The sequence below is a fragment of the Myotis daubentonii genome, chromosome 3 (genome assembly GCF_963259705.1).
Source record: "Myotis daubentonii chromosome 3, mMyoDau2.1, whole genome shotgun sequence".
Taxonomy (NCBI): domain Eukaryota; kingdom Metazoa; phylum Chordata; class Mammalia; order Chiroptera; family Vespertilionidae; genus Myotis; species Myotis daubentonii.
Window position 1 is genome coordinate 183,799,948 of NC_081842.1, and position 21,658 is coordinate 183,821,605.

General features: G+C 37.7%; 1 protein-coding gene across 13 annotated transcripts in view; it reads left to right on the plus strand.

Annotated features, from left to right (window-relative positions):
• Positions 1 to 21,658, plus strand: part of TUT4 (terminal uridylyl transferase 4) — a 107,507-nt gene that overhangs the window by 67,107 nt on the left and 18,742 nt on the right. For all 13 annotated transcript variants that reach the window (XM_059689567.1, XM_059689566.1, XM_059689569.1 and 10 more), the window contains 10 exons: positions 3,694 to 3,780; positions 6,800 to 6,903; positions 13,383 to 13,440; positions 13,535 to 13,638; positions 13,915 to 14,004; positions 15,501 to 15,614; positions 20,174 to 20,251; positions 20,399 to 20,576; positions 20,850 to 20,897; positions 20,984 to 21,066. In XM_059689567.1, the coding sequence (XP_059545550.1) occupies positions 3,694 to 3,780; positions 6,800 to 6,903; positions 13,383 to 13,440; positions 13,535 to 13,638; positions 13,915 to 14,004; positions 15,501 to 15,614; positions 20,174 to 20,251; positions 20,399 to 20,576; positions 20,850 to 20,897; positions 20,984 to 21,066 (944 nt within the window). The remainder of the gene's footprint in view (positions 1 to 3,693; positions 3,781 to 6,799; positions 6,904 to 13,382; positions 13,441 to 13,534; positions 13,639 to 13,914; positions 14,005 to 15,500; positions 15,615 to 20,173; positions 20,252 to 20,398; positions 20,577 to 20,849; positions 20,898 to 20,983; positions 21,067 to 21,658) is intronic.

The following is a 21,658-nucleotide window of genomic DNA, read 5'->3' on the forward strand; positions in this document are numbered from 1 at the left end:
ATTTCAAACGGGCCGGATCCGGCCCGCGGGCCGTAGTTTGCCCACGGCTGGTCTAGTAACTACTGTATTGGACAGTCTAGATAGAGAACTTTATTTTTTTTAATCCTCACCTGAGGATTTTTTCCCCCAAGGGAACAAGGGGGTTGGGGAGAGAGAAACATCAGTGTAAGAGAGGCACATCGATTGGTTGCTTCCCCCATGCGCCCCGACTGAGGCTATGGTTCGAACCTGCAACCCAGTTACATGCCCTTGACTGGGAATTGAACCTGAGGCCTTTTGGTGTGCAGGCTGACACTAACACCACTGAGAAACACTGGCCAGGGCTAGATAGAGAACATTTTTATCATTGCAGTGTTCTTGCACAGTGCTGTTCTAGATGAATGTGCAAGACATGTATGAACATTGCCATAACTGGAAGCATAATGTGTTACTTGTTATAGTATTGGTAAAGAAAATGCAATGCAAACACAATTTTAACTGGGGTGGATCAGAGGAATTGGAATTAATGATGTGACATTTGAGTTGGACCTTGACTGCATTTTCAGATATAGAGAATATGCATAAAACCAAAGGGTGTTTAATTTGTCTGAGAGAATAACTACCGTAGGTTTGGTAGAATATAAGAAAGGCAATAGAGGGAGATAAGGATAAAGTTATTTTGAGGAAATCCTTACATACGGGGGTGGGCAAACATAGGTTTACAGTTGTTTGTGTGGAAAAATATGTAATACAAGAAGAATAATACTGTTTTGCATGCTCACAACTGTAAACCTATGTTTGCCCACCCCTATACCTTATTCAACACACATTTATATCTGGGATGAATCTTCACTCAGTAAACACTTTTTAAAAATTAATTTTTTAAAATTAAAGTTATTGGGGTGCCATAGCAAATATTTCTAAATTATTTACTGTGTCCAGGTAAAATAAAATTTATGATGTAACATTTTATCCTTCCTTATCTTCATTTCCGGCCAGGCAACCACTTACCTGCTTTTTGTTACTGTAGATTAGTTTGCATTTTCTGTTTTGTATTCTTTTTTAAATACATTTTTATTGAGCTTAGAGAGGAAGGGAGAGGGAGAGAGATAGAAACATCAATGATGAGAGAAAGTCATTAACTGGCTGCCTCCTGCATAATTGGGGCTCTAGCCCGCAACCAGGGCATATGCCCTGACTTCCTGGTTCTAGGTCCACTGAACCACTATGGTCGGGCAGTTTGCATTTTCTAGAGTTCTACATAAATAGAATCACAAAGTACTTACTCTTTTTTTTTTTTTGTGCGGGGAGGGGAAGAGGTCTGACTTCTTTTACTTAGCATAATTATTTTGAGATTCATCCATATTGTGTGTATCAATGATGATTCATTCCTTTTTATTGCTGAGTTATGTTCCATTATATGGATGTACCACAATTTGTTTATCCATTCACCTGTTGATGAATACTTGTTTTTTTTCTAAATTTTATTACAAATAAATCTGCAGTGTACTTTCATGTGTAAGTATGGGTATATACATGTGCTTTACTTTCTCTTGGGTAAATACCTAAGAGTTGAATGGTTCAATCATCGCACATTGTTTATAATGTAATATAACTCATTACATTTGTTTTTATTTATTTAGTTACTTATCTCAATATGGACTCATGGATATTTTATACTTTGGGTTTTAATCCAATAACACTTTATTTTGTTGCTCAAATTGTTACAGATTTGGCTGTTGGGAGCTCTTTCAGTTGATTCATGTGTCCCTTTAATAAACCCCCATCAGTGTATGGGTTTTGGTGGTTGTTTTTTTTAGCACTTTCTTACTTTTCTGGCATTACGAATGTTCCAGGTCATCATGTATATATTTCTTGCATTTCTCCCAAGAGCTCTGGTTCCTTTTATTGGATAATGGTATTAGAAACCAAGGGTGCCTGTTATTACTGGGTATTGTTGCTTCTAGGCCCTCTGAGCAAGAAAATGTGTGTATACTAACATATATATGTGTATGTATATGTATATGTACACACATCTACGAATATTTTTATATGTAACCATCTTATCTACATTAAGCTAAACATGACTTTCTACTGATGTCTCCAACTCTAATTCATTATTACATGGCTTTTTCTAGCCTCTTACCTATAAATTTCCACTCCAATAGTGAGAAATCTAGCTCCCACCATCTGCCACATATTTATTTAGTTGTTCCATTTAAGTACATATCTATAGCATTATTGGAACTGTTATCCGGTACCCCTGTGGAAAACAACTTTATTAATTAGAGTACAGTGCTTATATGCAATTCCTTTTGCTTTTAGTCTTACAGACTCCACTAATTTATAAAGTTACTTAGGTTAGCACCTTTTCCTCCACTCCCTTGAGTGAAGTTGTCTTATCTATATATGTAAAAGCCCAGCAACTGAATGGCGGAACGACCAGAACAACCACCAGGAGCTGCCCCCTGGTGGTCAGTGCGCTCCCACAGTGGAGCGCCCCTGGGCTGACCAGGATTAGCAGTGCTCCTACAGCGGAAGCAGCCACTCAGAAGGCGGGTCTACAGTTGCTCAGCTGACCGGGATGAGCAGCGTTCCCACAGCAGGCCGATCCCCGCAGGCCATGCCCCCAACCAGTGCACGAATCTGTGTACTGGGTCTCTAGTACATTTATAACACTTAGATTTTTTAGTTATAGCCTGCATTCCATCCTGAGATTGCCTGACCTCCTAAATGAGTTTTTAAAATTTGCATTTTGTAAAGTTCACTCTTTGTGCTGCAGAGTTTTATGGGTTTTGACAAGTGCATCATATCGTGTTACCATAAGAGTATCATATAAAATAGTTCACTACTCTAAGAAAACAATAATCACATGTATTTCAGCTAATCAAGTTGCAAGTGCTGATACTACATTTGTTTTTCAAAAGCTGAGTATTAGTTTAATTCATTACAGTAAATTACTGCTTTGTTCCTATTACCCTATTAACTCCTGGGGATACATCTGGAGCAGGAGATAGGAAAAAAGACTATTCTTAAGGAATACAAGGTGGGGCAAAAGTAGGCTTACAATTGAGAGTACTCGAAACACAGAGTTTATTCTTATATTCTTATTTATTATTTTCCATATGAACAACTGCAAACCTACTTTTGCCCCATCCTCTATATGGTCTTATTTAGAAAAATAAGGTGAATATAAATGAAACAACTAGAAAACTAAAAGGATAGTGTAAATTAAACTGACAAGTAGTTTGGAGAGCTAAGGAAATTTAGTTAAGGAAAGGTCTTTGAAGACTCATTGAGTAAAGCAACTTATAGGGAAGATGTGACTCTTGACCAGGCATTTGTGGCAACTGTTAGATTTGAAGGTCAGGTACCTAGTTTAACAACAGGAGTGTAGTCTTACAAGGAGGGAAGAACAAGCAAGTGTATGGGAGAGTAGAATGTCTGAAAAAAATGATTTTAAATAATTTGTAGAAGTAAATATATTTTGTAGATATATCATAAGGAAAATGATCATGTGAAATGAACATAAATCTAGATCTATAAAAATTATCTTTTTGCTGTTGTCTGCCCCTTCCTTCCCTTGTAGCATTTATGACTTTATATTCATAGATGCTAACAAATAATAAAGAAATGTTAAGTAAGTTTTTAGGTAAAAAAATTGAAGATATTTTCAGATTTTATTTTTCTTACTTTTTTCTTTTTTCAATTTAGATGAATTGTCACCACCTTTCTCTGAACAACACAATAGGGAACAAATTTTAATGGGCTTGGAAAAGTTTATTCAAAAAGAATATGATGGTATGTCATATTTTAAAAATTGATGTTTGTTTGTTTTTTTACTATAGTCACTTGATCTGAGTTTCATTCATTTTTTTAAAAAGTGTTTATTGAATGTTATGTGTTAGATACTCTTCTAGGTGCTGGGGATACAGTGCTAATAAAAGGTGAAACCTGCTCTCATGAAGCTTATATTAAGAGGGGGAGACATAGTCAAGTGAAAAAAATATGTATGTAATATAAAATTAGGAAATAAATGCTATTAAAGTTCAGGAGTTAAAAGGATAGTAATGGGGTATTATAGTAGTTCTTTCTGATAAAGTGACATTTGAGCAGAGCCATAAATAATATGAGGGAGCAACTAATATGAATATCTAAGGAGAGAACATTCTAGAAAGAAAGAGTAACAAATATAAACACTCCACGATTGGGTTATGTTTGGTATGTTTGAAGACCAGCCAGGAAGTCAGTATGGCTGGAGTGGAGTCAATGAAGTGACTGTACTAGAAAGATGAGGTTAGAGAGGTAGGCTAGAGACTGGATCATTAGGGCCTTATAGATGTTGATAGAAGGACTTTGAATTTTATTTTGAGTATCTAATGAGAAGCTTCTGGAGGATTTTGACTCTTAAGTGATATTATCTGAGAGAACAGAGTATAGATTCATAAGAATAGAAGCAAGCAGAATATTTAAGAGGCTGCTGCATAGGTTCAGATGAGACATAACAGTGATTTGAAAGAATAGATGAGAAATGGTCAGAGTTAAGATATATCTTGAATATAGAGCCAGCGGGATTCGCTGATGCATTACATGTTAGATGTGAGGAAAAGGAGTCAGGGATGGTTTCAAAGTATTTACCTTAATAGTTGGGTGGTGCTATTTAACTGAGATGGCAAAAATAGCAGAAGGAGCAGGTTTTGAGTATAGGGGTGAAAAATCAAGAGTTCTATAGCCAAGTATTTTAGAAAAGAATAAAGAATTGATTTATAATCAGAATGAAGTAGTACTTTTAAAAGATAATCTGTTATGTGCTATAAGATTCCATATTTGAATTATATTTGCTATTATGTAAAATACTTGAGGCCGGTGCACAAAAATTTGTGCACTTGGGGTGGGGAGAGGAGGTCCCTCAGCCCGGCCTGTGCCCTCTCGCAGTCTGGGACCCATCGGGAGATAACGACCTGCTGGCTTAGCCCTGCTCCTGGGTGGCAGAGGGCAGGCCCAATCCCTAGGTGCAGCCCCTGGTCGGGCTCAGATTGGGGAGTTGGGGCGCCGCCCCCTGTCATGCACAGAGCAGGGCGGATCGGGAGGTTGCGATGCCACCCTCAGTCACGCTCAGGGTAGGGCCGATTGGGGGGTTGGTGCACCGCCCCCTGTCACACTCAAGGCAGGGTCGATAGGGAGGTTGCGGCACCACCCCCTGTCACACACACAGCAGGGCCCATCAGGGGGGTTGGGGCTCCGTACCCTGTCACACACAGAGCAGGGCCCATCAGGGGGTTGGGGAGCTCCCCCGTCACACACAGAGCAGGACCGATCAGAGGGTTGGGGCTCCGCACCCTGTCACACCCAGAGCCCGCAGGGCGATCAGGGGTTTGGTCGCTGCCCCCTGTCACACTGATCACGGTGCTGGGAGGCCTGCTGCTCTGCTGATCCGGGGCCAGGACGCCTCTCGGCTCCGCTGATCCAGGGGTCCTGAGGCCTCGAGGCTCCGCTGATCCCGGGGCCGGGAGGCCTCTCGGCTCCACTGATCCCAGGGTCCTGAGGCCTCTCGGCTCCGCTGATCGCGGGGCTGGGTCGCCTCTCGGCTCCGTTGATCCGGGGGCCGGGAGGCCTTGCAGCTCCGCTGATCCCGGGTCCCTGAGGCCTCTCTGCCCTGCCGCTTCAGGGCTGTTTGGCTTCGCTGTGCTTGGAGCCTGAGTATGCAATTTAACCGCCATCTTTTAGCTTCTATAATTGAAACATTGTATCTTTTGGAGTTGTTGCTTCAGGAGCTCAGAGCCCCGCAGCTGCAGAAGGGGAACCTTGGCTTCCTCCATCGCTGGGGCAACCAAGCCTCCTGTTCTCAGCTGCCTGGCTGCCGGCCAGTTAATTTGCATATCTCGCTGATTAGCCAATGGGAAGGGTAGCGGTCGTACACCAATTACCATGTTTCTCTTTTATTAGTGTAGATTGACCAAATCAAAAGTCCCTGTTAAATTAAACTGATGCACATTTTTATTTGCTCATGAACATAACTTCTTTTATATCTCAGTTATCGTTGAAATTTCAAGTTAGGGTATCAGAACTGAAAGGGAGGATTAAGTTTTGAAAATATAGAGTTTGTTATCTAAATGTATAGTCTATAAGAATTAATAGGGAGAAAAACCTGATCCTGTTAAGTCACAGCTTGTTTGAAGTGGCATCTGTAACGAATGATACTGAGAATGAGAAGATAGTCCTATCATAATTTATATCAAATGGATTACTGTCTCACTTTTGGAGGAAAATTAATTCTATTTACTAAGGTGATATTTATAGGACTACTTGAATTGTGCCTTAAGAAAACTAGTTTTATTTCCAAGACATAAATCTCTAAGTATTGGTCTTAACTATTGGTAGTGATGTTGAGGATGAATTTATGAGATAGTTAAGTTGGAAGAAGCTAAAGACTTGGTGGTTTTTTTTGATGTGGAGGAGTTAAGAATCACACATATATTTCTGACTTGGGCAACTGAGTCAATGATGATACTGTTTTCTGAGAAGGATTTTAGAAATAATAGTAGGTTGGAGATGAAGTTGATAGTTTAGTTTTGACTTGTTGAATTTATGATCTCTGGAAAAATGGAAGAAGCAGTTAGATACATGGATGTGGGAACTTGAGCAAAAGATCTGCATTTTAGATGAGTGTTTTATATTGGAATTTCTCAGTATATCTGTCAATGGTAGGTAATTTAGGGCATAAAATGTGGACGAGATCATTTGTGTTAGGTCATAGGTAGGTAATAGAAGACTCCTCTTTCCTGCTAATTATAAAACTTTTGACTTTTTTTTTGCTTAGAAAAGGCAAGATTGTGCTTATTTGGCTCTTCTAAGAATGGATTTGGATTTCGTGATAGTGATCTGGATATTTGTATGACCCTAGAAGGCCACGAAAATGCAGAGGTAAGAGTTAGTGTTTGGAAAGAGGTATGGAAGTTTATTTTCTTCCAGTGATTAATCTATTTTTAATTTGTCTGTAGTATTGATAAAAATATATGGTGTCATTATTTGTGTAAATATATTAGCAATAGCAGTGTTTGAAATGTAAGGTCATATAATTTTCAGAGACATTAAAATATTTAAATAAGTAACTTTACCGTTTGAGTAATTTTATAATGCAAAAATCATGGCACTGAGAGTTACAAGTGCTTGTAATAAATTGTTGGAGGAGGAACCAAGATGGCGGCGTAAGGTACAGACCTGTGTGTGCTGCCTCCCACAATAACATTGAAAATACCAACTATAAGACAAAACAGCTATCATTCAGAACCATGGGAAAGCTGGCCCAGTGGAAGTTCTACAACTGGAAGGAAAGAAAGAAGAGCATTGAGACTGAGTAGGATATGCAGAGGTGCCAAGAACAGAGGTACGGAGTTGCGCACCAGGTGGGCTGCAACTGGATGCGCGGTTTTTTTCAATCGAAAGGGGTTACAAACTCTTGAATCCACTGAGCTTATTTGGGGCGGGATTCTGAGGTCCCCAACCCCTATGGGGAGAGGCGGGACAGCCTTGCAGCAGGTCGGAAAGCGAGGGTGGCTTTCTCGCAGAGCTGCTTGCTGGCACTCAGTGACATAGACACATGGAGTCGCGGAGTGGCGAGGAGTCACGGATACGCCATTGCTGTTTGCTCTGCCCTGGTGACTCCCTGAGACCCCGCCCTACTCAATTTACGTCCCCACCCAAGCTGTGCCAGTGGCACAAAAGGAACCACCTGCGCATTTGCAGCTTAACCCAACACACTGCAGATTTCAACTCCTCGCACCCATAAGGGACACACTCAAGAAGCAGAATCAGGTTTGGAGGAAGCTGGAACCGGACCCAGCTGGGCTGGCAACATGGAACCACTGTACCAGCAAACGCACAAACAGGTCCACCAGATCCAGTCTCTCATGGGATGCCAGGAGACGGCAGACAAGCAGTCTGTGCACTTAGTAGAAAATGAAATCCAAGCAAACATACCAGATATTCAGCCAGCAAGAACACCTGGAGATTTTGTCCAGCAAGGCGCCGCCCAACAAAAGACAGAATACCAAACTTCGTGTTGACCCGTTAAAGTATGATGTCCAGCACCTGCAGATGGCTCTCAGAAACTTCCAGCATTGGCGATACGCAAGGGAGCAGCAGGAGAGAAAGCGAGAGGAGCTTCTGTCTCCCACCTTCACCCCCAACGTGGGATGCAGCGCCCCCTGGGAGGCTGCGACGGCCCCTGGGAGGCTGCGACAGCCCCTGGGAGGCTGAGACGGTTCCTGTGAGGCCGAACACAGGGACACGTTGCGGATGGAAATAGCTACATTTTCCATGTGTATGACCCGGCAACAAAAAGCATACACCTATGGATGAGGACAGTGTGGGAGGAAGGGCAGAAGGTGGGGTGGGAACTGGGTTGAGGGGAGCTATGGGGGGAAAAAGTGGGAACAACTAATAATCTAAACAATAAAGATTTATTTAAAAACAATTTTAAAATTGTTGGAAAAAGTTAATGTACCATAGAGTTGGAATTTTTTTCTTTAGAATCAATGAGAAGTTGGTGCTTCAGTTCGGTAGTGTTGATCTCACTCTCTTTTCATACCTCTTCCATTAGGTCATGTCTTTGTATTGCTAAAGATAGAATAGAAAGGTAGACATATAACTTATAACTTGTTTGTGTTCTACAAGTTCATTGCAATTTTGGGGTACTTAGAACACTTTTTTTTCTATGGAAGCAATGTTATAAATTATTTGTACTAATATAGCTTTACAGTGAGAAAGGCTGATAGGAAAAAAATTGATTTGAAATATGGTGTTAGAGGAGAGCTCTATTAATACCCTTGGACTACCAGAAAGACAAAAGGGGGTCCTAGAACAAATTCAACCTAAAACATTGCTGGGGGCAAAAATGATGAAACTGAAGCTTTCCTACTTTGGGCATATCATAAGAAGTCAGGGTTCTTTAGATATGTCAAAAATGCTGTGAGAAATAAAAGTCAGCAGGAAAAGAGGAAGACCAAATATGAGATGGATTGACTTTATAGAAGAAGCCCATAGGCATGAGTCTACAGGAGCTGAGTAGGGCTATTGAGGTCAGGACATTGTGGACATTCATAGGGTCTCCAGGATTTGTAGCCAACTCAGTAGCACATAATATATAGGATAGCTTTTAGAAACTCATTTTGAATGAGGAGGGAAATTAAAATCTGTTGAGTCCCTTGTATACACTTTTACAGAATCTCGTTTCACTCTTACAACCACCTTTGAGGTCGAAAATTTCCCCCATTTTACAGATGAGGAAACTGAGGCTTTGAAAGATAAACGTACTTGCCCAAGTTCACAGCTAATAAATGATGGAGCTGGCATTCATACCCATGTCTGTCTGACTCCAGAGTTCATGTTCTTTTCATTGTATCTCACTGCTTCTCTGTAATTTATTTAACCTAAAATGTAGTTGAAATACAGTACTAATGATTCTGTAGACCTTAGCCACTACTTTCTGAAATTGAAAGCTTTCTTAGTTCCACCTTGAGATGCCAGGAGCAGACCTTCCCCCAGAGCACTTTCATCAGTGGGAGTGGGTAGTTAGGCCTTTCTTCTTTGTGTACCAGGCCTCAACATTGGGAACAAGATTATCCAAGCTCCAGTAAAGAAAGGGGCTGATGGGACAAGAAAAAGTATCCCAGGCCTTCCTAGCAGCAACTAGAAAAGGAAGGGATCCCTATAGTTGCTCATTCCCTTACTAGCATAGTTATTGCTATTTATAGTTATTACTTGCAAGATTGGGGCGAGGCCAAGCTTCTGGCTATCTGTAGTGGTGTCAGTATAGCCTCTGTTGTATTATAAAAGAATTCAGCAGAATAGTGAACTGTGTGTTTCTGAAATAGTTTTTTCAAAAAGTGGTTTTAGAATTGTTAGAACCAGAGTAGAGATGGCAGTGATATTTGGTAGATTCTTATTTCTGGCTCTAAGAAATAGCTTCAGGTGTTTATTAACATCTTATTCTATAATGAAACTGAAAAGTTGTAAAATATTTTAGTTCTTTTTTTTTTATATATTAAATCTTTATTGTTCAGATTATTACATTTGTTCCTCTTTTTCCCCCCCCATAACTCCCCTCCTCCCAGTTCCTGCCCCACCCTCCGCCCTCACTCCCCACCCACTGTCCTCTTCCATAGGTGCACGATTTTTGTCCAGTCTCTTCCCGCATCTCCCACACCCCTTTACCCCCCAAGAATAATCAGTCCATTCCCTTTCTATGTCCCTGATTCTATTATAATCAACAGTTCATTCTGTTCATCAGATTATTTATTCACTTGATTCTTAGATTCACTTGTTGATAGATGCGTATTTATTGTTCATAATTTGTATCTTTACTACCTTTTTCTTCTTCTTCCTCTTCTTAAAGGATACTGCCGGGGTCCAACCCCGGCAGGATACCTTTCAGCATTTCATATAATCCTGGTTTGGTGGTGATGAACTCCTTTAGCTTTTCCTTATCTGTGAAGCTCTTTATCTGACCTTCAATTCTGAATGATAGCTTTGCTGGATAAAGTAATCTTGGTTGTAGGTTCTTGGCATTCTCACTTTGAATATTTCTTGCCACTCCCTTCTGGCCTGCAAAGTTTCTGTTGAGAAATCAGCTGACAGTCGTATGGGTATTCCCTTGTAGGTAACTGAGTTTCTTTCTATTGCTGCTTTTAAGATTCTCTCTTTGTCTTTTGCTCTTGGCATTTTAATTATGATGTGTCTTGGTGTGATCCTTTTTGGATTCCTTTTGTTTGGGGTTCTCTGCACTTCCTGGACTTGTAAGTCTATTTCTTTCACCAGGAAGGGGAAGTTTTCTGTCATTATTTCTTCAAATAGGTTTTCAATATCTTGCTCTCTCTCATCTTCTGGCACCCCTATAATTCTGATGTTGGTACGCTTGAAGCTGTCCCAGATGCTCCTTACACTATGTTAGTATTTTCGGATTCTTTTTTCATTTTGCTTTTCCAGTTGGGTGTCTTTTGCTTCTTCGCATTTCAAATCTTTGACTTGATTCTTGCGCTCCTCTGGTCTGCTGTTGGGTGTCTGTATAATATTCTTTGTTTCAGTCAGTGTCTGCTTAATTTCTAGTTGGTTCTTTATCACAACATCGAGGGTCTCATTAGGTTTCTTGTAGATCTCAATAAGTTTATCGGCGGCTTCTAGACAGTTCTTGAGAGACCTTAAAAGTGTGGTTCTGAACTCAATATCCTCCATTGACAATTTTGTCCTGTTTCTTTGTCTCCGCATTTTTTATGCTTTCTTGGTGCACCCCCTAGTGGTCTTTGTGCGCAGTCTTGTTGTAGTTAAGCCTTGATTGTTGTAGTTAATACTGGGGGGATTTGACCTCCAGGCCAACTGGCTGTGAGAATCAGCTGTGTCTGCAGTGGGAAAACTTCTGTCCTCTGGGGAAGTGCTAATCTAGCCTTTGCCTGAGGCTATCCGGCAAATGCCTCTGTGCAGGGCTTGGGTGGGGCGGGTCACACGGGATCAAACAGGGTGGGCGGTGCGAGCAGTTATGGCTGCTCTCAGTCCCGTCCCCAGAGGCTCTGCCTCTCAGAGTCCCAGCAACCGCTGCAAACCTCGGAGAGAAAGCTGCCCTGGAGTTCCGACCGATGCCAGACAGTCGCGCTTCTCTCTGGGTCCCCAGAGACTCGCCCAGAACTGGAGCTCAGAGCCTGAGCCTCCCTCCTGATTGAAAACGACAACCGCGCCCTCAGCCACCAGCCTGCTCTGCACGCACCTCCGCACCTTTGTATTTTCCGCACTGCGCCTCCTCTGAGTCTCGGTATGCCGTTCTCTTTCCTTCTAGTTGAAGAATTTCCCCTCAGCCAGCTTTCCTGTGGTTCTGGGTGATGTCCGTTCAGTCTTTTAGTTGTATTTTTGAAGTGGTTGTTCGAGGCAGCAAACTCTGGTGTTTACCTATGCCGCCATCTTGGTTTCTCCTTAGTTCTTTTTAACTAACTTCTATTAAGGTGGCATCTACCTGGAGAGTTGCCCCTTTCCATTTTGAAGATCAAGAATTGAGGGAATTGAAAATAATTTTTATCTAGGGAAGAGGTTAGAGTTTTAGGTATCTCCTATATAAAATTTAATAATCAGACTTCTAATTACTAAGGATTTATGTATTACATGTAATCTGTGGAAGGTTGAAACAGGGAAAAAGAATAATTTTTTTTCAGATGAGCCATAATTGAAAACTTAAAATTTATCGTACATTTACATTCTTGCATAATAAGAGGAAAATAACCTCTTATTTTATTGTGTGTTAATTAGTAAAGAAAGTTTCCCTTGAAATCCCCTAGTTAAGCTGCAATGGCTACTGCTTTCTTGAAGCTAAAAAGAGCATGTTGGGTTGCCGAAACCGGTTTGGCTCAGTGGATAGAGCGTCGGCCTGTGGACTGAAAGGTCCCAGGTTCAATTCCGGTCAAGGGCATGTACCTGGGTTGCGGGCACATCCCCAGTGGGGGATGTGCAGGAGGCGGCTGATCGATGTTTCTGACTCTCTCTCTCTCTCTCCCTTCCTCTCTGTAAAAAATCAATAAAATATATTTTTTTAAAAAAAAGAGCATGTTGGGGATATGCAAAAGTGATTTTAATAGTAAGTGTGGGCATTGATGTAAGTACCCTTTAACTCAGTGCAGTTAATGTATAATGCCATTATCTTTCCTGTTTCTTATATCATGGATAGCATTACCATAGCAACTCTGCTGTCTAGGTTTTAAAAAGTCAACATTTAAAAATGCAGAGGTAAGAATTTCCTTGAAGAAGTAGATGCTGGTTACAATAAGATTATTTTTCTTTTATTGGTCAACATAATAATAAAAAGCCCACAGACTTAAAATACTTATTTTGCGCCAAGCATGCTGATGAATGCTTTACATACATGTCTCATGTAATCTCTCTAATTACATGAGAGATTATAATTATCTCAATTTTATAGAATAGTAGCATGAAGCTCAGAGGGGTTAAGAATCTGGACAGTCACATAGCTACTCAGTACTGTACTTAATTTAGGATTTGAATTCAAATTTGTCTAAGTTGAGAGCCTATGTTCTTAATCACTAAATCAAGCCCACCTGTAGTTGTTCCTTCACATATTTGAAAACATTGTCCTCTTGTCTTTGTGCTTCTCAAACTTTAATGTGGACGTGAATTATTTGGGGATCTTGATAAAATGTGAATTATATTCAGTAGATTGAGGTGGGGCCTGAGATTCTGCATTTCTTATGTTTCCAGATGATGCTGACAGGTCCTTGGACCATATACTTAAGTAGAAGGTTACATAGAGCTTATTTTAAATGCTAGTATTAAGTGCCTAGTGGAATTTGTACAAGACCCAATTGAGTCAGACAAATTTTATTATTTCTTTGTTTCTTTTTTTTTAGAAATTAAATTGTAAGGAAATAATAGAAAATTTGGCAAAAATTCTTAAGAGACATCCAGGTATGAACTTTAAATTATAACTTTAAAACAACAGAAAATATTTTTTAGCATTGTAAAAATTATTTAACTTAGTGAAGTTTTATTTTTTAATCAGGTTTAAGAAATATTTTGCCTATAACTACTGCCAAAGTGCCTATAGTAAAATTCGAACACAGACGAAGTGGTTTAGAAGGTGATATCAGTTTGTATAATACATTGGTAAGTTTTTCTTTCTTTATAGACCTAGATATGTTTACACTTGTCATTGAAAAAGTTTATAGATTGTTGACTATACGTTTATATTTAAAGCTTTCAAATGTGAGTGGTTTAAGGGAAAAAATTAATCATCTTGATATTTCAGATTGAAAATTAGTTTTTGACTTACTTATACATATTTTAAGTTTACATTTATATGTTCCCTTTAGAGTGTATTCTCTTGTTTTATCTAATTTTTAATAAATTTGAAGTGATTTCAAATATGTAATTATTTTTCAGGCTCAACATAACACAAGAATGCTAGCTACTTATGCAGCTATTGATCCTAGAGTGCAGTACTTGGGATATACTATGAAAGTGTTTGCTAAGGTATGTATTAAAAAATTAATGATCTGCTTTATTGTAAGACTCATGGTTGTTCAAATGAAACATACTGATGTCACACTTGTGAAAAATAATTTCTGATTTTTGTTTACCTGAAATTTTAAAAAGAAGCCCTCAATGTTAATGGTTTAATTTATACCTATTTGAGTAGGGTAATTCTTAGTTTTTTCCTGTGCGTGCTCCAGTTCCATATGTAACTGGGAAATTTGTCATTGACAAAATTTCTCAACATGATAATGATTTTCATCCCCAACATGAGATTTCCTAACCCAGAGATTCTTAACTAGATGGTAAGCCAACTCCCATGCCTACAAATCATATTTGATAGAGCTACTTTTCTGGATTCACCTCATAAACTATCTCCAACATGACAGTTCGGTACTCCCATGGAACTTTAGTAATAAAACCAAGTGATTCGTGTCAAGGAAATCATTCCTCTCCCTTAAAATAATATCAGCTAAAGCTTTACTCGAGGGAAGTCTCTGAGGGTTCATTTTGTGTGTTTTTATTAATTTTTTTAAAACCATGTGGTTCAGAATTCAAAACGTCTAAAGGGGTTTATGGTGGAGCCCTAGCTGGTTTGGTTCAGTGGATAGAGCTTTGACCTGTGGACTGAAGGGTCCTAGGTTCGATTCCTGTCAAGGGCACATGCCTAGGTAGCAGGATAAATCCCCAGTAGGAGGCGTGCAGGAGGCAGCCAATCAATGATTCTCTCTCATCATTGATGTTTCTATTTCTCCCTCTTCCTTTCTCTCTGAAATCAATACAAATATATTTTTAAAAAACAAAGGGGTTTATGGTGGAAAATCTACCTTCCACAGCTATCTCCTAGCCTATCAGTGCCTCTTGCTGAAGGCACCCATTGTCAAAAGTTCTTCTTCGTTCTTCCCGAAATATACCAGTACCGAAATTTCGTACTTCATTCTTATTACAGGTATTGACATTGAAAACACTGTTTTGCGCTCTGCTTTTTTTACTGAGCAATAGATATTGGAGATTATTTTATATGAGTATATAATAGCTTCTTTGTTCTTTTTTAATGATTATGTATTATTCCACTATGTGGATTCTCATTAGTTTTTAAAATCTGTGCTATACTGATACCTTAAGTTGTTTGTGATTTTTTGCTATTAAAACAGTGTCACAATGAAAAAACACTTCTTATTTAGTCATTTTACATTGTGTTTTTTTTATTGCATATTTGCTGGATAAATTATTAGAACAGAATGGCTAGGTTAAACGAAATTGCCCTTGTAATTTTGATATTGCCAAACTATTCTTCATAGAATTTATGCTAACTTATACATCTGTATGTATAAATACCTGTTTACCCATACCTTCTATGGCAGTTTGTTATTGAACTTTTGGATATTTGCCAGTTTGATGAGTTGAGAAAAAATAGTGTCTCAAACTAGTCAGTATTCTGCATGGAATAAGATTCTGAAGTTTTTTTTTTTTTAATCACTGTTATGTTTCTTTAGCGATGTGATATTGGAGATGCTTCCAGGGGAAGTTTGTCTTCATATGCTTATATCCTTATGGTGCTGTACTTCCTGCAGCAGAGAAAACCACCTGTTATCCCAGTTCTACAAGAGGTAGGCGTTTAAGTAAATTATAAAGGAGTTTCTTGTGAAAACAGTCCATCTAAACACATAGATCTTGCTCAGTTCATGAGATTATAAAGGATTTTTTTCATCATGACATCCTAAGTTTTCTTCTTCTATTACTGGTATAATCAAACAATGAACCTTTAAAAAAGTTTATTATGGGAGAATATAGACGACCAAAAAAATAATAGATGAACAGTACTATTGAATATCTTTTGTAACATTTTTGTATTTTACCGTCAGAATGCTGCAGATCATTATTAAATTTACATAGCCATCTATGAACTCATGTATTAGTCTCAGATGCAAATACATAAGTTTTTTCTCTTCAGAGTATTCTCTTTCCTTTTGCTTGGCAAGGAAGTTTGATTTATTCCTGTTTATATTTTGGTCAACTTTGTGAATTTTGGTTGAGAGAAAACCCAAGGGAATTCTTCCTCATCTCTGTAGGGTCATGTTAATTGCATTAAACATAGGAATATGCATCAAAAGAAACAGATTTTACTCATATTCACTCAGACTTGGTGACTCAGAGTCCCTTTTTATAGCCAATTTATATTCTCTGAAATAGCTACAAAGGAATTCTTTTAAAAAAGAAATGTTTTTTATTGATTTTAGAGATAGAGGAAGGGAAAGGGAGAGAGAGAGAGAGAGAAACATTGATTAGCTGCCTCCTGCACACTCCCTGCTAGGGATTGAGCCCACAATCCCGGGCATGTGTCCTGACTGGGAATTGAACTGGCATCTTCTCAGTGCATGGGACAATGCTCAACTGAGCCACGCTGACTGGGGCAAGTACAGAGGAGTTCTTAATCATCTATCTGTTCCTCCTCATTTTTGTCACAAAATGGATTTGCAAACATTAGGGAGGATCCAGATCTAATTTCTTAGAAAGGTCATTATTTTGAGGAAGGAGAGAAGCATCAGAATTGCCTGGTAAATCACATATTCTAATTTCACATAAACTTTGGTAGTCATGTCAAAGAAGAAAATTACAAAATAGCAAGCCATATGGTGGGTGTCAGATGGTCTTAGTAAGCTTTTAGAAGTTCTAATGAATGTCCTGGTTTTAGAAGCATTTCCTTCCCTCTTTTAAACAGTGGAAGAGAAATAAAGATTTTAAATGTCATTTTCCAGCAGAAAATTTTAAGTTGCTGAATCTATGTTGAGTGATGTGTGTGTTTTTTAAACAAAATTGTTCTCTGAAGGATATTTAAAATTTATCATGAATTTATTAGGCCTGCCAGGGTCAAGATCATTCTCTGTATTAGTATAATTGTTATTAAGGCCTTATATTGGCGATATTTTGCATATTTGCCCAGTGCAGCCATTTGCTATGATTTTCTATGACTTCGACAGAATACTCTGCTTTACTAAAATGGAATATAAATTATGGTGGTTTGTCTGTGTTCTCGAATTATATTACCTATGGATGAGGAGCCACTGAGGCAGCATGATACAATGGAAAGAGCAGGGCATGATTTTGGAGCCAGAAATAACTGGTTTGAATCCTAATTCTGTCATTGTGGCCTTCAAAAAGGTGTCTGACCACCACTAGTCTTGAGTGAAATGTAATAATAGTATTTCGGTATTAATATAGGGAATAGAGACAATGAATTATTTTGAATGTTATAGGTGCTAATAAAATAGGTGTTCATAAATGGTGGTTGTTTTTGTTATTATCATTAGCAGCTTTACTAATATTATTATTGGAAAAATGTAGGTAGGATTGCCATAGCCAACTTCAAGAACTCTCCCATTATCTGCTTAACAGACAATGATTGATGAAATGAGACAGTCCATGGAATGTTTTCCATCATAATGAGCTGTGATTATGGGGGGCTTTGTGATATGAACTGATGATATATGGATTTTTGCTTCTGGCCTTTTTTGCTTGTCATATGGGACCCCATTGTCCATTGCTCTGGCATCATTTAAGTATTGGTCATTGGCATCGATCAACTTTTAAGGGTAAGGATATGTTTAATGAAGCTGATGATCTTTGACTCCATTTGTGATTGAACCTAGACTTTAAGTGACTGGGTATAAATAAGGCCCTGCAAAAGCTGTTCTTAATGGTCAACAATACAAAATTCTTTAGGTCAAAAGGAGCTTTTCTAAGTAGAATGATTTTGCTGTATTCTAGCAGATCATCTTAAGTAAAAGTAAATTTTCACTTAAAATAGGAGTGTTATTCAAACTTGATATTATGACTGCTATGTTTTCGTAGTTTATATCAGCTTAAAAATTGCTGTTGAATGGGTGAGCCTGTGCTAAATGAAACAAACCAGTCACAAAAGGACAAATACCGTACCATTTCACTTATATGAGGTACTTAGAGTAGTCAACTTCATAGACAGAAAGTAGAATGCTGGTTGCCAGAGGCTGTGGGGAGACAGGAATGGGCAATTATTATTTAATAGGTTCACAGTTTTATTTTTGTAAGATGAAAATAATTCTGTGGATAGGTGAGCACAACAATGGGAATGTACTTAATGCCACTGAATTGTACACTTAAAATGTTTAAGATGGGTAATTTTATATGTATTTTACCACAACTAAGAAATTGCAATTTAAAAATAGCAGTAAATACTAAAATATTACAATAAGAAAGTAAATATGGAAATGTACAGGGATACTCTTCATTCAAATATGATTGAATTGTTTGGTGAGGTTTCAGAGGGAGGACTGAGTGCTTGAGTGGAGAATAATTGGTGTTAAAAGATAAGAAAGAGTGTGTGTGTGTGTGTGTGTGTGTGTGTGTGTGTGTGTGTGTGTGTGTAAGAGTAAGAGAAGATACCATTAGTGTTTCTAAGGGCTGAATCGGAGTGGAAAGTTAGGCATTGTAAAATAAGATAGTTTATAAAAACAGACAAATCAGTGGTTACCCTCTAAGGCCTACAGGTCCACTTTACTGTGTTATCAACCAACATAGTTGGGTTTGGATCATAGTTGTTACTCAAAAAGTAAGAATCTTCTTAAAAAAAGAATCAAAGTCTAAAGAGGTATCTTGTGTCATTCCCCTGTGATAAATATAAAAGCATCAAATATTTTGGCCTCTTTAAAACCTGCATTTCATTTTTGAGGGCAGGATCCCATGTATTTTGTTTTAGATATTAATAGCTGTAATTTCTACCTTTTTTGTTCTATAAAAGTCTGAATTTATGCTAGATGATTCTTGGTAACTGTATTTGTTTAAGTTATATGTAAATATAAAAAACAATTTATTAGCTTAAGTCCCTTGAAATCATCTTTATGTATATGTGCTTACAGAGTAGAAATATTCATTCAGTAAACATATATTAATTATTCTCTATATGGCAGGCTTTGATGTAATAGTCGGAATTTTTAGTGGATAATTATACCCACAAAGAACTTAAACCTGAGAGTGAATTAGAGGGACCAGACATGTAGTTAATTTTATAATTCATTGTCCCATCTAAAATGCAAGGGACCTTGGGGACCACCTTATCTAGTGGTTTTAAAGTATACATTCTGGTAAACTCTTAGGAGCTCATTAGGGTATGTATGGGGTAAGGAAAATGGGATATGTTTTCTCCACTCTGGCTTCTATCAGAGTGCCTTTGCTTTTATCTGTTTTACACTTCTGAACTTCAGGGAACATTGCATTTTAGAAAAGAGTTTTACAGCTTAACAGAAAGATAAAATTTGAAAACAACTGACCTAATTAATCTCATCTCTCATTTTCATTGGGAAAATGGAGGATTTAGGAACATAATTATATTGCTCAGAATCACTACTCGGCAAGACTAAGACTAAAAATAAGGTCTGCTGACTCTTAACTTACTGTAACTTTCTAATTGATTATATCTGTTAAAATGCCTTTAGAGAATGAGTCTCAAAAAACTGCTTGTAGAGGTTAGGTTAGTTGTGCCTATACAATCATCTTCTGGGGTAGTTTTCTTCTAGTAAATTAGCATTACCCCTCCCCCCTCTTTAGGACAGTGTATTATTATAATTAATCATGAAGATTTTATAATCTTTATCAACATGTCAGAGAAAGTTTCCTGATTTTCGTTTTTTTTAAAATTTATTTTGTTTTGGTTTTTAAATCGATGTCCAGGGGGCTTTTTAGCCTCATGTGATAAAGAGTAAAGGTACTCTAGACCCTTCCCCAAAACAAATAATTCCATTGATTTCCTTTGGGAGCATAATCAATAGATATTATGTATTTCTACATCCATGATTCTTGGATGAAAATGCTGTTTTCATTTGATTTACCTTAGTTTTATTTTATTAATTTTGGACTGGATGTGTTTTGACAGGTCAATAGGTAACATCAAATAATATCAAATGTGTTATTTGGAGAGTCTTATGCTCTTAAGATATTGTTTCCCAGCTTTGGTCTTTCAGATACATTTTATTCATTAATAACTTGACATCAAATTATACCATCCTGATATACTCATTTTGGAAGAAATATTTCAGTATGTCTATTATAGCTAAATTTTAAAATGAGGTGAGGGTATTTAGGATGTTGGGTTGGATGACTTAAAATCTAATAATAAAATTAATTTTTTATGCAGATCTTTGATGGAAAACAGATTCCACAGAGAATGGTTGATGGATGGAATGCTTTTTTCTTTGATAAAACAGAAGAACTGGTAATTTTTAAGTAATCTTTATGTATGGAATGCTGATTGATAAATGTTAAGATTGGCATAATTTAATTTAATAATTTTACTTGGATTTAGAGTCTATATTTTGGATAGTTTAGATATTTCTCTTTCTTTCTTTTTTCTCACCTGTAGAAAAAACGTTTACCTTCACTTGGAAAGAATACAGAGACATTAGGAGAGCTTTGGTTGGGATTGCTTCGCTTCTATACTGAAGAGTTTGATTTCAAGGAATATGTAATTAGCATTCGGCAGAAAAAGCTGTTAACAACTTTTGAAAAGCAGTGGACGTCCAAATGCATTGCAATCGAAGGTAATCATTTAACTGATATTCATTAAGAAACAAAATAAAATGAAAAGCCAATTTCATGTGGAAAAGGGAAATGAGGGGAAAACTGAAACATTAGATTTTGGAATATTCTTTTGATTTTTATCAGTTTCCATCCTTTAATTTATAATTTAAAAAATAATTTGCTGCTTGGGTGATCTGATTTACATAGTATTAGGTTGCAATCATGACTACTAAGTATACTTAATGTTACAGTGAACGTAATTCTCAATTAAAAATAAAATTTTTCTTTTCTAGATCCTTTTGACTTGAATCATAATCTTGGTGCTGGAGTTTCTAGAAAAAGTAAGTTTTAAATATAGAAATTCCCTGCTCTTAAAGCTCTTACACATTAAGATCTATATCTTTATTGTTGTTTCTTTCTTCAATAGTGACCAATTTCATCATGAAGGCATTTATCAATGGAAGGAAACTTTTTGGTACTCCCTTTTATCCACTCATTGGCAGAGAAGCTGTAAGTTGACATAATTTGAATTCTGAATCTTCTCTTTTTTCTTATATAAGTTTTTTTTTTAATAGTACAAGAACCTACTCTTATTTCTAAATTGGTGTTAGACATAGGGACAGAGACAATTGCACTTATCATAGTCCATAATGAGATACCCATTTGCTAAATTTTGTTTATCTATTTGTTTATTTGTTAAATTCTATCTTCCCCACTAGACTATATTTCCATGAGGACGGTCCATATCCATAAAATTTATCATCATAGCTCCAATGCCTATCATAGTGTCTGACAAAAAGCATGTATCAAATAAGCATTTGTTGAATGACTAAGGGAGGATAGTCAAGACTCAGAATCCTTAAACTTTAAATTTGAGGTGCTACCCACTGCAACTCTTGATCTCTTGAAATATTTATGAAAATATAAACAGAGAGGACAACACCAAAAAATACTTTATTTGCTGAGGCGCTTCTAATTTTGATGTAGCATTAGTAAGCTGAATTAGATAGCATGGGTTAAGAGGATACCTTTTGCCTGAACTGGGTAGCATAGTATCCGCCATTCCTCTTGATCTCACTTTGGCTTTTTTTTTTTAGAGATT